The 16589-nt window shown below is 41.1% G+C and overlaps 2 protein-coding genes across 2 annotated transcripts; both read right to left on the reverse strand.

Moving 5' to 3' along the window:
* Nucleotides 1–7191: 7191 nt before the first annotated feature.
* On the reverse strand, nt 7192–7845 carry LOC6613875. Its single transcript, XM_002038308.2, has one exon. The coding sequence runs from the start codon at nt 7752–7754 to the stop codon at nt 7353–7355; it is 402 nt and encodes a 133-aa protein (XP_002038344.1). The 5' UTR covers nt 7755–7845; the 3' UTR covers nt 7192–7352.
* A 174-nt stretch (nt 7846–8019) lies between these two features.
* Nucleotides 8020–8576, reverse strand: LOC6613876. The gene has a single exon (XM_002038309.2). It carries the CDS (start codon nt 8484–8486, stop codon nt 8193–8195), a length of 294 nt encoding a protein of 97 aa, XP_002038345.1. The 5' UTR covers nt 8487–8576; the 3' UTR covers nt 8020–8192.
* Nucleotides 8577–16589: the final 8013 nt, after the last annotated feature.

The following is a 16589-nucleotide window of genomic DNA, read 5'->3' on the forward strand; positions in this document are numbered from 1 at the left end:
ACTGGATGCGATGCTCTCCAGTGGCCACTGCTGCTGTGACAGAAGTGTTTTTTGGCATGTCAAATGCCCGTTGGCGCCCACTTCCTCCTCGCTGCGTTCTTTCGCTTAAAAACATTGCAAGAACAGTGTTTTACAGCTCATTATGAGGCAGAAGGGGAACGAAGAGGTGATGGCGGTTGATAGCGAAATATTTTAATTACCCCTTACTGGATTGTGATTTACTGATTTATAAAATATTCTTAATAATTAAATACAAATGTACGAACATAACTATTTTGGTAGTATATTTCTTTGGATGATTTTGATCAGCAATGAAATACTTACTATATGCAGCATTCTTTTACTTCGTTCGCTTACACTGACGGAAATAGTCGGACATTTTCGACAGCAACCCTGTACCCTGTACCCTGTACTTTGCTACACTGCTGGAACTGCGTCCAGTGCACCAAATGAATGAGAGTATTCAGATCTTCGGCTGTGTAACCCGAGGCCTCCTCTTATTTGCGCTGGCTGTTTGCTGCCTGCCAGCTTTGAGTCAGGTCCTTGCCGCAATGACTCGGCTGGAGGTCACCTCGTCGTCGGCGTCGTCGAGAACGATCGCCCCCCATTGCGCCTCTCCATGCGCCCGAACCACGCGCTTTTGGGCTTCTGCGCAGCCGCAGCCAGGCTTTTAGAGCAAACAAAGGCCAGGAGCAGAGCGGCATTCGGTGCTCTGGATTCGTGATGTGGCAGGCGTCGTACTCGGGGCTCAAAGCTATAATTTTCCAATATGCAGATGTGATGGTGCCACAAAATGGCGCTGCAAGCCGCTCATTAGAGAGAGGGAGAGGCAGAGTGGAGTGGAGTGGCGTGGCGTGCCACCGCCATTGACAATTATGCAATTTTGCAGCACGACTAAGCAAATTATTTTCACTAAATTAAATTTTAACTCGTGCTGGGCGCACTTCTCGAGAATCGAACCGCACTGCGAAAACCACCGGATCCGCCCAAAAACACCACACACAATCCGGTGACTCCAAGTGCGCCCGTGGATTGACGTGCGGCAGGACGACGGAAAGCTCTGGAGATGAGGCCGCGTCCTTGGAGAAGCACAGCTGCCACCAAGAGGGGTTCCATGTGGAGAGCGAGTGGAAGGACACAAAAGTTGGGAACACAATCAAGTCGGGCTTCTTCGAAACTAATTGATTGATCGGAAGTCATTGCAACGACAGCAGCCGAAGCTTTGTGTTCAACTCCGCATTCAGTTTGATTACTTGCTGACTGGGTTCTGGTAATTGGAGTTACGAGGAGTTTGGGTAGCCCTTCTATCTTTAAGTCAGCCGATGCTATTCCACACTACATATGCACATACATATGTATGTGCCGCATGGCGAAAGCCACCAACCTTTAAGATACAATTTTTCAAATCTATTTATTTTTAAAAAATTTTGAAAATTCAATTTTTTTCTCAAAATATATTTGCAGACACACCTATCCGAAGGCTAAATCATCATGTGCACCAGATGGGTGTTGGATGGGATTTTCAGTGGCCTTTCTAAATCAGGGTCTAATTGAGGTTGGAGTTTACGCAATGAAATCTTCGAAATATTAAATAATAATATCCTGAAAAACTCTTTGTTGTTGGCCTAAAATCATGATATTATCCAATGGATAAACAGTTCTCCTTTTCGGACTATTTTCGACCCTTCAACTATCGGAAGTTACTTGGTGAGCTTGGTAGAGTTTATTGTAAAAAGACAGTTTTTAATTACAGACTATACCATTTTTCCCTAGGGAATTCTGAGCAAAATATATACCCAACCATAGGTGGCGCCTGCGTGCAATCTGAAAACTATGTCTGTCACTCCATTTAGTTTTTTTTATGTTAGTTGACTTGAGATTTGGTATCCAATATTTCCTGTTGTACTAACCGTTTAAACTGTGCTAAACTCAATGCTTTCTTGGTATTTCTCCGTGTATCAAAGGTCCTGGAGAAGTGTTTGTACCAGATTTGAAAAACATATTGTGCTTAAAGTGCCGGGACATTTGAATCTTTGCATTTGGTATTCACGCGTCACTATTCTATACATATAAGCTCCCACTTGGCGCGATGTATAGCAGAATCTATCTTAAAATCGTATTTTATACAACATACGCATCTAGGGAAGGAATCTAATGTCTGTCCATAATGAAGCTCATTTCGGCGGTGACGAGAATTTATGATCTCGGCACGCTGGTGTTTATAATCGGGGCGATCCGATAAGATAAATGATTATTGAAATGCGCAACGCAAGTGAATCGGGCGGTAAAGCAAAATCGAAATTTGTAAGCAACAAATTCCACGCATTGTTTTCAACAATTTGTTCAATTGCCGATTCCCCGGCTGTCTCTCGGGAAAAATTGAAAATCGATTTAGCTGCTCGGAAAATACGTATGTACATGCCGGACTCTTGCTGGCGATTCCAAATCATTTCAATTACATTTAATTTGGCCTCAACATACTTTCCACAGGTGTGAAGAGGTTTTTCGGTAATGAAAAGACCATAAATCATTTCACAAATGAAGTTGAACTCGATGTTTTCGTGGCCCTTCGCTTTTTGTTTCCCTCCCTTTTATTGTTGTAAAGTGTAACATTGATTAAGCATTATTAGCGTTTATTGTTGTTGCGGCTCACTCGATTCTGAGGCACTCAATGCTCCGTAGCCCTTTGTATCTGGGTCTTCTTTCTATCTTCTCCCCGATGTTTTTGTTATTCCCTCTCTCCCATTACGCACGTTGTTTTGTGGCGGCCCAGTGGGACACTTTCCATCATCAACACTCTGCCGGCTGATGGCTGATGGAACGTTTCGCCTTCCAGCTCCGGCATCAGCCCCCAAAGGGGATTCTCCACTCGAGCGCTTTTCCCAGTGAGGGGGGTGGAGGAGGGAGAAATGGGGAATCCAGGGGAAAGCCGCTATGGGGGCGATCGCATTGATATATGTTGGTGCTCGGAGTAAATCAAAATTGATTTGCCAAGCTAGACGCTTTGGGTAATGAAGTTTTTAATGAACTGGCTTGGGCAGTCAAGAATTTGTAACGTCCCAATGGACAACAAATGAAAATGGAGGCACTTTTCGATCCTATCGACTTTTTATAAAAAAACATGCACAGATATTATTGAACACACTTATGTAGATCCTAAATAGTTCACCATCTCATGTAAGTGTTTAGATTGAATCTTAGATATTATATACACAGGATTATCAAATTATGAGTCGAAAAGGGTAATTCAACAAAAAACAACTTGTATCCAATAAATAAAGTATATGAGATAATCTCAATTCAAATCGACAGGTGGCTATACTTATATCTTTGCAGCGGGTATATTGATTTTAGTCAGAATATTGCTTATAAAAAGTATATATATTCTTGATCGGAATCATCGGCCAAGTCGATATTTTATATATGGAATAGATATAGGAAAAAAATTAAGAAATTTAGATTCGTTGTTCTTGGTCAAAAGCGTTCTAAATGGATATACATTAGTCTTACGACAATATTTGAACTGATCGAAATCGGTCGTCTGTATCATATAGCTGGCATAGGAATATGTCGGTGTTATTCATAAGAATAGTATATAATAGAAAAGAAATAATAGTTTCGTTCTTGTTAGCTCTAAATAGTTCTAATTCAGTTCAAATATATAATTCCTGAAAGGGAATTTTTCTTGAATGACAGAAGGCAAGGAAAAACTTATGGGAAAGGGGCATAAGCACTTCGAAATCTAAATTACCTATACACCACAGAAGTAATCTAAACCGATACTCAGTCGAGGATGCCACTGGCAAGTCCACAAACACGGAGCCAAAACGGAAATTTCAAGGGGAGTCTGGTCCAAAAACAAGACCGGCCAGAACGGCATGAAATGCGAGGGGCAAGGAGGAGCGGAAGCGGGGCGGCGGCCATTACTTGGGCTCCTGCCTTGGCCAATAAAATGAGCGGAGAAATGGGCAGCAGCACAGCTGTGGGATTGTGGGACTGGCCCTGAACGAGTCGCAATCGCGGGTTGGGGCGCCTCCGGAAAGTCCAAAACAAAGGCTAAATAAAGTTGGGGTCGAAATTGATTTTGCGGTAGCCCAGGCAATAAGTGGCGTCCAACTCAACTGTTAAATACGAGATGGCCAATAGAAGAGGGCAAGGGCAGGACGAGGAAGGGGTTTGTGCACAGAGAGATATTAGTTAGTTCCAATACCAGTTTTTGTAATAGGTTTGTAGTAGGCTTACTTTCCAAACCTTGTACTTTGAAGATCAGAGCAATCAAGTATAAGTAACCAGATAAATTAAAAACAACTTGTATCGAAAGGATTCTGTTTGCCAACTTGTCTTACACACTTTTCTCTCAGTGTTGCAATGCAATTGCGTTGCGGCCTTGCGCAGTGCACAAAAGGTTTGACAAAGTGAGAAATATGCATGGCAAACAAGGAGCACCAGCATGCCACCACCCCTCCGTTCCCCGCTCCCCGCTCCCCGCGACCCCTGCCCGACCACTCCCCTTTCGTCCCTTCAACTGCAACGAGGAAATATGATGACATATCGCGTCATAGTTCAAACGGCGGGGACTCCACTGATCAATTTTGTACGCAGCACGGCGCCATCTTTTTGGCCCTTGCATGGGAGCAGGACCTTCCTTTTTTCGAGGTTTTACTGTGCACTGCATGCGGGGCGTGGCGGGGCTGGGTGGAACGAGAAGTAGAAGGGAGGGGGAGGGGTTTCTTGGCCTGGTCAGTGGCGCGCAGAGTATTTGGTTTTTCGGTTGCTTTCGCTTCGTTTCGAGTGAGCCAAATCGCAGGCCATAATTTTTTATTATGCCGGGCGCAGGGAAAACGAGAGGGCCAAGTCGTCGGCTGGTGGCTTCCGTTGGTGGAGTTGGCTCTCGGCCCGGAGTAGCCATAAAAATAATTAATTGGCTTTTATGTGGCAGGAGCCGTTGAAATTTCGCTTGTTTTCCAACTCTTTCCGCTCCCCTTACCCTGCCAGTGCAATTTCTGAATTGCATTTGCCTGTTTAATTAGCCGTATTAATTATCTCCATAATCAGCATCTGTTCTGTGGTCACACACACACACTCACACGCGGGCAAAGCTCATTTCCGCTTCAGCCGACGGCCATTTTGTTTTTATCCGTGGCTGTTTTGGCGTTGTAATTAGTTTTTGCGGTTACCCATTGGCCATTCGACCGCAAATCCAATTGTTATTTCGTTTGGCATCTCCCTGCATAATTATAGTAAAACTCTATTGCATTTCTATTTCTCAGCCGGGAGATAGTAAGTTATGTCACGTCGATTATAATCCCATTGTGAAGTGAAGTACATCCTTACGTTTTTATGTGACATGGTGTCTCTATGTCATATAACAAAAACGACACTAATCATATAAAATTTGATGTCAGTTCGTTTGCAGCATACGGCTTGTTACCAGTAGACACGTTTTAATAGTCTTAAGTTTTAAAAGGTATTTATTTTTTGCAGCTAAAAAAAGAAACCGTAAATTCCTTTCATTTTTCCTCGCTTTAAGACCAATCTCGACTGTTGGCGTGGAAAACACACAACTCACTTGATTAGCCAACGAACTTTTGCTCTTTCCCATTTGCACATGATTTCCATTATATTTTTCCCATTCCAAGTTATGCCACTTACTTAATGTTGTACCATACATTTCCCAGCCCTTCCTTTCAGCTAGCTTCATTCCACTCCGTATGAAACCATCATCATGAACATTTTTCTGTTCCATTAATTTATGCGCAGAAAACTGCAGCACAGTATGAAGCATTTTCCTCGGTTCTTGCTGCTTGAAAATGTGGAGAAATGTTCTCCGTGGCATAAATGAACAAAAATTTTTCGAAACTAGAATGCTGTTGAAAACACACGAGGCGAATGTCGAATCGATGCGGGAATGAAGGGGAAACTCGCGCAAAATTAATTGGGTATAATAAACGGAGAAAATATATGGTTATTAAACAGAGAGCGACCCATAAGTAACCGAATAATTGGATTATTCAATTTAATTCAGTATCGCGTTCTTCAATAACATCGCACCGATCGTTTTTAACGATCTCGATTTAAGTATTTTCGATCTCAAAATCTAACTCAGATCAAGATCCAACTATTCTTAGCTTGCACATGACTATCGATAACTTGTATCGATTTTAAGAAAATGCGACCCAGTTTCCTAGACAGCTTAAAGGGTTAAGGTGTTTTTAGGCGTAAGAAAATAAATATAACTAAAATCAACACTGACACTTTTCATTGATAGCAAAGTGTACAAAAAAGTTTGCTTAGCAAACAAAAGCCCTTAAAACCGAAATAATGGACGGTATGTTAAAAAAAGACGAGCTTAAATGCGCAATTCGCTGTGGGCTAGCGAAAACGCCCCTTAGCAATACGTTTATTTTCGCATTTTTCGCGCCAAAAGGGAAACACAAAGGATTTGACTAAAAAGCCACCAAGAACACACAATAAAGCTGATCTCCAAAGCCAGATTTCCGCGCAATTAGGCGCAATGAGCCGGAAATGCAAATAAAGAGTATGTACAACTGCACACAAAAATATCCACGGACCTTGAGTCGGGCAAGGCCAATTGTTCACTTATCCGTCCCTGATGACGATTACGGAAAACTTTAGCGACGGAGATGATGACGATAATGACGATGATGACGGCTCTCGTTTAATATGTATGGTCCATTGTTCTACGGGGCTGACATTTCCCCGGGGGAAGTCCAATCAAAAGCTGAAATGGCTGAGGCGAAGGTTTCTGGGATGCTGCGCTTTTGTTTTTACGGAGCCTACGTCGCGACTTCGTTCTGCAAGCGCAAGGACAACAGGATAACAATAAACACTATACAATAAAGGCCTATTGACATAGCCGAAAATCGATTCCAAGAACGAATGCGGTTGGGTATCGCAGTTGATTGCGCACCAATGGAATCAAATGTTGTTTTTTATTTTTAACAGCTTGGTACTTTTATAGGGGTCAAAATCACTATTTGCCTGTAATTGAACCGAAACACGATACGAACTTGTAATGTATATTGTATATGAGGATGTAATGTATTTCCATACCCATATTTGATCATATGTATTTTCAGATCAACTTGAGATGTACCCAAACTTATTCAGCATATAATGACAATATTGGTAATGGCAAACGGTTAAATGGTAACATTAAACCAAAAAGAATTCAACATTCTAACTGTGTTTATTGGCGCATCATCATAGGGAGTTCTTTGTACTGCGATTGCATAGTTGTACTCGTACATTTACAGTTGTTTGGTTGTTTGTTAGCAATTTTGACGGAGTTTACCCTTCGATTGGCAGGTTGGATATTATGAGTGTGTGTTTTACTGGTTTTTGGGCTGGCTCTCCAATAGCTTGCGGTTCTGCTCCTCACGCCTCTGCTTGGCCATCTCGAAGGCCGTGATCTGTTTCCGGGCACGAGGTCCAGCCTTGCTCCGGAATCGCTGTTGACGCACATAGAGGGGCCTGCGCTGGTTGATCCACCAGCCGAAGTCCGCCGGAATCCTGCCGAACTTGCTGACCATGTTGCGGTGCCTCTGGATCTCCTCGCGCCTCTCCAGCCACTTCCTTCCGTATTCCCAGCCGAGCAGCCATCCCATCACGGGCCTTTCCTCGCACAGCTCCGGAATGGGTTCGGGCCGATCTGCCGGCGGAAGGATCGCTGACCCGTGATCCCTGGCCGGAATCATCGGCGAGCGGCTCCAGATCTTGATCTTTGAAATCATTCTCGAGTGGAATTGTATGCTTGTCGTGTCGGTGTTGTGTTCTTTGATACGGAGACTGTCTGGGACTGAGGCTTTGTGTCTGTTGTGTGGGTCAGTAGCTACTTGGTTATCAAAAATATTCCATTACTGTTGGTTGTGGTGATCAATTAAAAGACTTCACCGCTTTCTAAGAAATAGCACACCAAAATCCATCAGCAGCTTTCGCTTCACTCCAACAGATGTTTCACCATGCAGATATATCTTCAAATTTATTTATTACCTATTATTAATATTATTATGTTTAAAATCTATACATTACATACTATTTTGTTGTATTATTTTCATACATTTAGATACAAATTTTATAAAGAAAGCCAGAACGTGACTATTAATTAATAAACAATTTTTACAAAAGTTCATATTCAAAAGCTGGATAACTTAATGAACACAAATAAAACATCAAGATCTGAGCAGCTGTTGCTTAGTCCTTTTGGGCCTCCGCTTCTCAAGCCAACTGGTATAGTTGGGTGGAATGAATTTGACCTCCTTCATCATCTTCACCTTGGTCTCCATCTTGTTCATATCACGCTCCTCCACCCACTGGCGACCGTAGTGCCAGGATAGAAGCAGTGCCATCTGGGGCTCCTCCTGCTCGTAAGTCGGTTTGAATGACCGGTGCCAGATATCTACTTTCGACCTCTCGTTTTCCGGGCGGAAAGCCTTTGCCGGCTCCCAGTATATTTTGTTCGACATTTTGTTGATTTATTTTTGTTGCTGTATTTCTTGCTTAGAAAATATATCATTTCTACATAATAATATCAATCAGATTTCGATGAAACCTATTAAAGGTGAAGGAAATATCAAGTATGGCATGATTCAGTTCAATTTCAGCGCGCTTTGACTCTTTTGTACACCTTCCCTTAAAAATTTCTATCGATTAGCCAAAAAACTTTTTACCACGACCACTCTCAAATACAACAATTTAAAGGATTATATAATTTTTTCTCATTTTATTCACCAATATCTATCCGATATCTTAGAAAAATTATAAAATTTCTCGTTCTCATTTTCACTAGCTGAGTAACGGGTATCTGATAGTCATATATGTGTTATAATGGTTCAATCCGTCCTGTTCCGACTTATAAACGAAAGGACAGACATACGGACATTGTTATATTAAGTCGTCAATTATTGCTCATCAAATATACGTATTTATGTACATATGTAAAAACACGATATTAAAAATATTTAGGTCTTAATTGTCGTCCTCCTGGTGTATAAGAAATTGTGTCGTTTAACTTAGATTTCTAAGAACTAAAACAATTTGGTTGCATGTAATTATTGAAGTATTTCTTCGTTATGATGTGAAAACTACATATTTATGAAATAGCCAACTGCTAATTGAACAAAAACCCGACAAAAATGCTGCTAATGGAGAGAACACCCATAACACAAATGGCACAGACAACGGACAACAAACCGCCCATCGACAAGGGTCGCAAATTGGGAGGAAAATACAAACAGATGGAAATATGAGCGTAAAACCCGAGCAACCCGAAGTGGAGAAACTGGAAATGTGAAAAGCGCGGCATGCGGCCCAAGTCAGCGGGGGCGACCAATAGGTCAAGTACGAACTGCATTGGCTCGCTGTAGTTTTAGCGGCTCCGGAAGTGAAACAGTTGGATGGAGCCCTAAGGTGGCCAGAACTACGCGTGCCAAAAGGTGCAAAGAGGCCTTAGACGGAATTCGGAAGACAGCTGGTTTTCATTCACAATTCACAATTTACAATACGCAATTATGCAATAAAAGCTGGCGAACTTAAATGCAACCTGGTATTCTAAACATAATGCTGGGAAAACAATGACCACGTGGTCGCAGCATGGGTCAAATGTTGGCTAAAATTCATCACCTCTGGTTTTTGGTAACAGGAAAATGATGGCATTATTCACTGGCCAAATTCAACGAAATCCATTATGAAGATACATGTAAGTCACAAGTCCCATATATGGCCTTTGGAAAATGCTCTCACATAATTTGTTTACATGCATATGAATATTAAAAAGTATATAAAATACTTAACCCTGACCGTTAACCAAATTTTCAGATACTATTCACCGATACCATTAACCAATGCTTACCTTCTCTGCACACCGTACGGAATAAGCTGAGTTGGCAGCACTGGCTGTCTCCGTCCCTGTCTGGCATTCACCACTGCGCTCCTCCGCCCGCCTGTAGTCATTTCTCATCGCCACCGGGTTGTTTCCTTGTAATTTGTCACCGCTGGAGCCCATTTCTGCGGCGTAATTTGTTTGCAACTCATTTCGGGATTCATTTCCATGGCTGGGCTGTCTCTTTGTTTGCTTGCCTTTGTTTTGGTCAACTGCCTTGGTCTCGGTGCATTTAATTAAAATTATTATTGCTTGTAATTGGGGAGCGGAGGCGGTTTCAAAGGGGTAATTCAGAGGAAGGCGGGTCAAGCAAACTGACCGACTTGCATTACAACGTTGTACGGAATGAAGTGGCAATGTAATCCAACCGAGAAATTGAAAGCTTTGTCTTGGAGTAAGTTTGAGGCCGTTTTATAACCTTTAAGGAATGGGTGGTGATACAATCCACAAAGTATTTCATATCCTAAGTTTAAGCAATAAAGGACAGGGTGTGGTTAATAGTTTGAAACCGACCAATGGCCTGTGGCCATCTTGCACATAAGGAAGCATTTTGAAATACTTTTAATTTCATTCACCTTTCCCTCTTTCATTTTAGGCCCCCCACAACCTAAACTCTTTCAATATCTTTCCACTCACTTCATTACCAACTGAGGCATATCAATTTGGCATCCACACAAAGTAATAACAGCCACTTCAGAAAACTAATTTTTCAGCATTAGAAAGGTCTGGGCCTATACATATGTATGTTTGTACCTATATGAATGTAGTTCCCCGCCTATTGTGATCCAGCATGACTTTGCTTTCAAAACATATTTGCAACGGCGAAAAGCCGACAACAATAGAGTAACACTCACGGCATAAAGCAAAAATATAAAAAAATCTCAAGTACACGCACTTTTGAACGCAATTACGTTGAACTTTGGCTCATGGCATGGGGCGGTGAGCCGGGTGCAAGGGGTAGGGGCATAGGATTGTTGAAACGAACTTTACAATAATATGCGTTTGTAAGTAGAATGCGCCTTTACGATGGCACCAAAGTAGAGTTTTTTTTTGCCTAGGGGCGCAACTTGAATCGGATTTGCACTCTATTGACTTCTGCGCCGCTCCTCCACATACTGATTCTGCGTCTCGTGGTTGCACAATCCAGAATGCCCCAGGTAGAAAAGGAATATTCATTCAAACGTTCTCGGAGGATCGCATACCCTGTAAAAATTGATTTACTATATAAGTATTGTAAGTGCAATATGAATAGTACGAGTATTGATCCAATGAATTTATCACATATGTATGTATGTACCATTGAAGTGGTCATTTGCGCGAGTAAAATTAAAGTAATCGAAGATTCCATTAGGATTGCTTTAGTATCTAAACTATGATTTAAAATTACCGAGTCCTATCAACCGAATGAAACAACAACAACGACGACAACTGGAATGCATCACCATCAACACATCGACGCAGCTCACCACAATATCGCCATCTCGCTTTTCCATCGCCATTGGGGGTTCGGCATTGAGAATGCGCCTATGCGTGCGTCCCGCTTGCTCTCCCGTCCGCATTCGCACCCTAGAGCCCTCGCTGTCTCACTCCCAACAACGCATTCATCCTGAGACCCTTTGCGATCGGATTTGGCTTTATTAGTTTGTCTAATTGCTTTTTGCAACAATTATTACGGCATTTTCCGTTGTTGTCGCCGGTGTGTTGTTGGTTCTCGCAGCAGAAAAGTATCACAGATGTGTGAGCCCCGCACTGACCCCCCGCGGATTTGCCGGGCTTTGATTTGACTCCTCGCATGTTTTGTTGTTATTGCACATAGCGCTCGTACTCGATTTTCAATTTTGGGTGTGCTTTGGTTACCATGTTCTGTTATGGCATAGAGCGCGCGATTCATCTCTCTGGGCTACTACTTTTGTAATACTTTTTAATAAATTCTGTTAAAGAAGGCGTGAAACATTTCACTGTTTCAGCATTTCCGTTTCTAGGTACCACCCGCTGCGTGCACGGGGAAGGGGAGGTGTAAAGGGTCAAGAGGGGGGTGGTCGGGAGGGTTGGGGGCTGGCCAGGGAAAAAGCGCCTTTCATTAAATTTTAATTTTCACATTATTTAATTCGGCTTGCTGTCACATTCGAGGGCGGAGAGAGCAGATGGCTCAAACCAAATGAATTTTTGTTGCATACCACTGGGCGTGTGTTAGAGTGGTTCAACAAAGGGATTTATCATTTTCAACTTCTTTGTTCGATTTAATATTTTGATGGTAATTTTGAAATATCTGTTTCAGCATAAATAGTTGGAATATCTATCATTTTAAAACTTAAAAAAAATCATTTTTAGAACTGTAAGGAGTATATGGTTTCAATGTAAAAAGTTACAGGCAATGTCGTCTGTTCAATGTTTTAGTTAATTTGTTATCATTTGAATTCATGAATTTAGATTTGGGAACAATTTACACATATAGAAAAAAGGATAGAACATTGTAGGGTGTCGAGTACCAGTTCCTCAGCTGAAGGGGTAAAGACATGTAAGAGTATGTGTTACTGAAATTTGCATATAGAGACCCAACTCTGTACCAAAACCTGAAGAACAATGAGTCAATGCTTAGACTTGGCTGGTGTTTGCCAATCGAAAATATAAATTCATTATGGAGTCGGAAACAATTGATTCTCCTGTTACATTTTTTCTACATTGTTACATTGTTTTATGGGTTAAAACCATTTAACGTTAATACAAATCAAAAGCCGGTTAAAAAATTGGTTTTAAATGTAATAGAGTCTTAAAGATACAAAATAACCTTCAATTATCTACATTCCTTCCTCCATATAGTTCTATAAAACACTTATATACAATATTTCTACCGCCTGAACCTATCCCAAGGATCTCCATCAATTCCCATTTGAACTCATGTATGTATGAGCCGCAGCAGTTGGATCCCACAACTCCCGAAAGGAGCACATTCGCAATATCTCCGTGGTTTTTATACCATTCTTCGATTTGAGTTGTGTTATTTATCATTGTGGCCTGTAATTTTTCATTCGTCGAACTTTCAGTGCCACACGCACCAGAAGACCAATTTCACGGGGCAAGAGAACATTTTGCTTTGCTTTTTGACATTTATTTCTCTCAAAAAAGGACGCAAAGAAAGCGGGAGGGCGAAACAATAAAAAACTTTAGCAACAAAAAGCACTAAAGTGCGATATTATTAATTTTACTTTATTTGTGTAGCTTGGCATTCCTTGCGGGCGCAGAAGAGCGGCGAAAGAAGTCCGAAGCCACCGTCACGCTCATCCGTCGAATCCGTGGCATATTCCAGATATATGTACATACACCCTTGTGTGTACATATGTGCCATACATATGGGGGCAGGTGGAGGAGGAGCAGCTTTGGCCACCTTTGCGTGTCCATTGGCTATAACTCAAGCTGCATTGGAAGAATGGTCAGACCACTGCACGTTGAAATAAATATAAATGTCAAAACTGAGTGGAGCATTTCAGGGCGAGCTCATATATCAGCGCGTATATATATTTACGGCCGGGAGTGTGTGCAGATATACTCGTACATGTGTTACGTGAAATCGTTGCACTTTGGTTTGTTTACAAATGAATCATCGCGAGGTTTGAGATGCGTGAGAAATCACAAAATATTCGGGAGTGAGTTATTACGGTTTCGTTAAGGAAAATTAAAACAATAAACAATATCAGGACGCTTTTATGATTAGTGGCTAAATTGCTTTACTGTCACATAACTTTGTTAATATGTCAATTTAGTTCTGTAAAAGCATCAATTGACATCATAACAAATATCCTTTTTGGGAAATACTTAACCTGAATTATTTAAAAGCGGATAATATATAAACATGTAACTGGCTATCTTCATGTCGTAAGGGAATTAAGATAATCATATGTGGGATTAATGTCAATCGTCGCATAACTCCTCATTTCACTAAACTCAATTAATCATTGGGCATTACTGGAAATCATTTAAGGCCTGATTCGAAGTCTTTGACTTTAAAGTGTTTCATTCTACAACATGAAAGTAATACCTCCCAAAATCCTAAGAAAATAACTCATTTGACGGAGTCAAAGGGCGCTATGTAGCGCCGACTATCATAAATAATGAAAACACCCAGTCAGACCAGAAAAAATGAAGTCAAATGTTGAATTTTATTAATGACAAAAAGGTATACTTTGCTTATACCCTTGCAGGGGGTATATTCACTTCAGTCAGAAGTTGGCATCACAGTACAGGAGACTGCAATCATGTGAAGTACATGTATTCTTGATCTGCATAAACGCGACCCGATCTGCCTATGTCCGTCCGTCCGTTTGTCCGTCCGTCCGTATAAATGCTGGGAAGTTGAGATTCAACATGCAGATTCTAGTGACGACTTGTATCAGTATTTTAATTTCCAATTTCGAGTAACGTGAATCTAAAAGTCTGGGAGCTCGATTAGCATTTTCTCTTTTAAACATTTCTGGCAGGGTATAGCAGCTTCGGCTTGCCGAGGCTGGATGTATTCTTGTTTAAGTTGCATTAAAAACGTTATAACCAAAAAACATTAATTCATTCATAAGATGAGAAGTTGATCAAAGCACTTGACTGCTGACTTGGTTGTTCGGGAGGGAGGTATACTTCAAACAGCGATTTTTATCGTTTTGTCTCCATGGAGATGTTGAAAATTTTAAGCGCCATCATTTATTATGTAGAACTCGTTATTGTTGTTGCATTTGCGCACAAATTTATGTGATTTTTATGCGTAGACATAATTATAAAAGTCGCTTATGCTGGAGGATCCCAACGAGCCACAATGGAAAAGACGAAAAGCAACCCAAGCCCAACGATCTTCAGACTTCATTTACTGGCCACTTTTTTGTTCGGGATCCAGAGGTTGGGGCTGGAGTTCGAGCTTGGGTTGGAGATGGAGATGGAGATGGAGTGGAGTGGAGTCGGCGCTCCAGCTACACCTCATATTGTCATAAATTATAAAATTTTATGCGTAAATTAATGACCACATTTTCTCTCTGCTCTTCGTTCGTTCGTAGGTCAGTCGATTGGAATTTTTGCCTCATATTTTGGGGATGCAGGGCGTATTATTTTTTATTTAGTTTAGAGTTAAACATGGTCTTAATAAATCACACGAGCATCTTAGTACACATTTCTATTTACATAACAAACTGTCGTCACCTGATCCTTTACGTGTTTAATAAAATAATTTAGAGGCTTTTAAGATTTCTATGTGAGTACAGTGAGAAGCGTTAGTTCCTTGAAGTAATACGAACTCAAGTCAACAAATCAACATCTACCTATATAAACGTTACTCGCAGATTGAAATTACATACTAAATTAATTTATAAAGGAAGTCATGCCGAATCTATAGACAAAACTATTTTTAGTTGATCCAGCCATTCCTGGCTCCAAAAGCGTCTAGATCTGTACCACTCATAGTTTATTTCAAAACATTTTGCGCCCACAATCTGTAGAATTGTTTTTGATTTCATGATTTCAATAGCGTCCAAATCTGAATGGTGGTCGCATTTGGCCGGATTTTTCCTTTTACCCATACTTATTTGCATGCCCTGAATGATTTGAGTCTGTTCGCTTACTACAAAAGCTATAAGAAATGATGTACCATGATCCATCCATCTTCGTTTGAGAGTTCTGTTAACTGGTATCTGATAGTCCAGATATCGACTACAGTGGTCTCTCCTATTTTTCGTAATATAGCTAAAAATTAGATTGTTTTATTCGAGACTCTATAAAAGCACAAACAAACAACAGTAATATGACGAAAATAAACAACACATGTAATCACTGAATTCCACAATTGCCTTTGATTAAACAAAAGAACAGCCTATTTGCCTTTCCCTTTCTGCAGCTGGCTCATAAACAAATTCAAATAAATTAGTCAAAATGAGGGTGGCCTGATTGTTCCATGGTTACCGGGGTTATGGGGATAACCGCAAAGTGCGCAAAAAGTTCACTGGGAGAAATTTGGTCATGTTAGCTATAGAATACTCTACTCGGTGGTTGGAAGGTTATCCGGAAATCTACTATAAACAATTGTTGATAGAAGCTAAAAACAGAGGCTGATTTCCGAAATGAACTGAATTGTTAAATATAATGTTAGTTATACTAGTTGTATCGAGGATATAACCTCAAGGTATTACATCTAGTAAAAACTATAAATATGTAGAGTTACAAGTCAATAACCAAAATGTTATACTCGCATAAAAGCGAATCCCTCTCACAAAATACAGTTCCTAAATCACCAAGATCATTACTTCCCCTATCATTTCAAGTACTTCCCGCCCGAATCCCCCAAAGAAAGGGGACGACGACTGGTCAAGTGGTCTGCGCGACCAATTTAGAGAAACGCGAAAGAGTGAGGAGCCACCAAACTTTGAGCGCTCTACTCAGTCACAATTTGTCATCGGCTTTGGCCACTCAATCATCCGGGCAGCGAATAAAAGAACAAATTCAAAATTGGCCAAGCTCTATAAGTCTTCCCGGGGACGACTGCAGTATTACCATGAGTTCGGGAAGGGGGAGGACTTATCATTAGGCTTTTTATCGTGAGGAGGCACGAGGCAAAGGCTCCGGCTGGAAGGCTCGCATGACGTCTTGTAATACGTCAATGACGACGGGGATGCCAAATAGATGGTTTATTTCTGCTTCGTTTTTCGTTATGATGAAT

The sequence above is a fragment of the Drosophila sechellia genome, chromosome 3R, assembly GCF_004382195.2.
Source record: "Drosophila sechellia strain sech25 chromosome 3R, ASM438219v1, whole genome shotgun sequence".
Classification (NCBI taxonomy): domain Eukaryota; kingdom Metazoa; phylum Arthropoda; class Insecta; order Diptera; family Drosophilidae; genus Drosophila; species Drosophila sechellia.

Excerpts from the sequence above, each read along its gene's own strand:
- LOC6613875 (XM_002038308.2), bottom strand. The coding sequence starts at position 7,754 with ATGATTTCAAAGATCAAGATCTGGAGCCGCTCGCCGATGATTCCGGCC.
- LOC6613876 (XM_002038309.2), bottom strand. The coding sequence starts at position 8,486 with ATGTCGAACAAAATATACTGGGAGCCGGCAAAGGCTTTCCGCCCGGAA.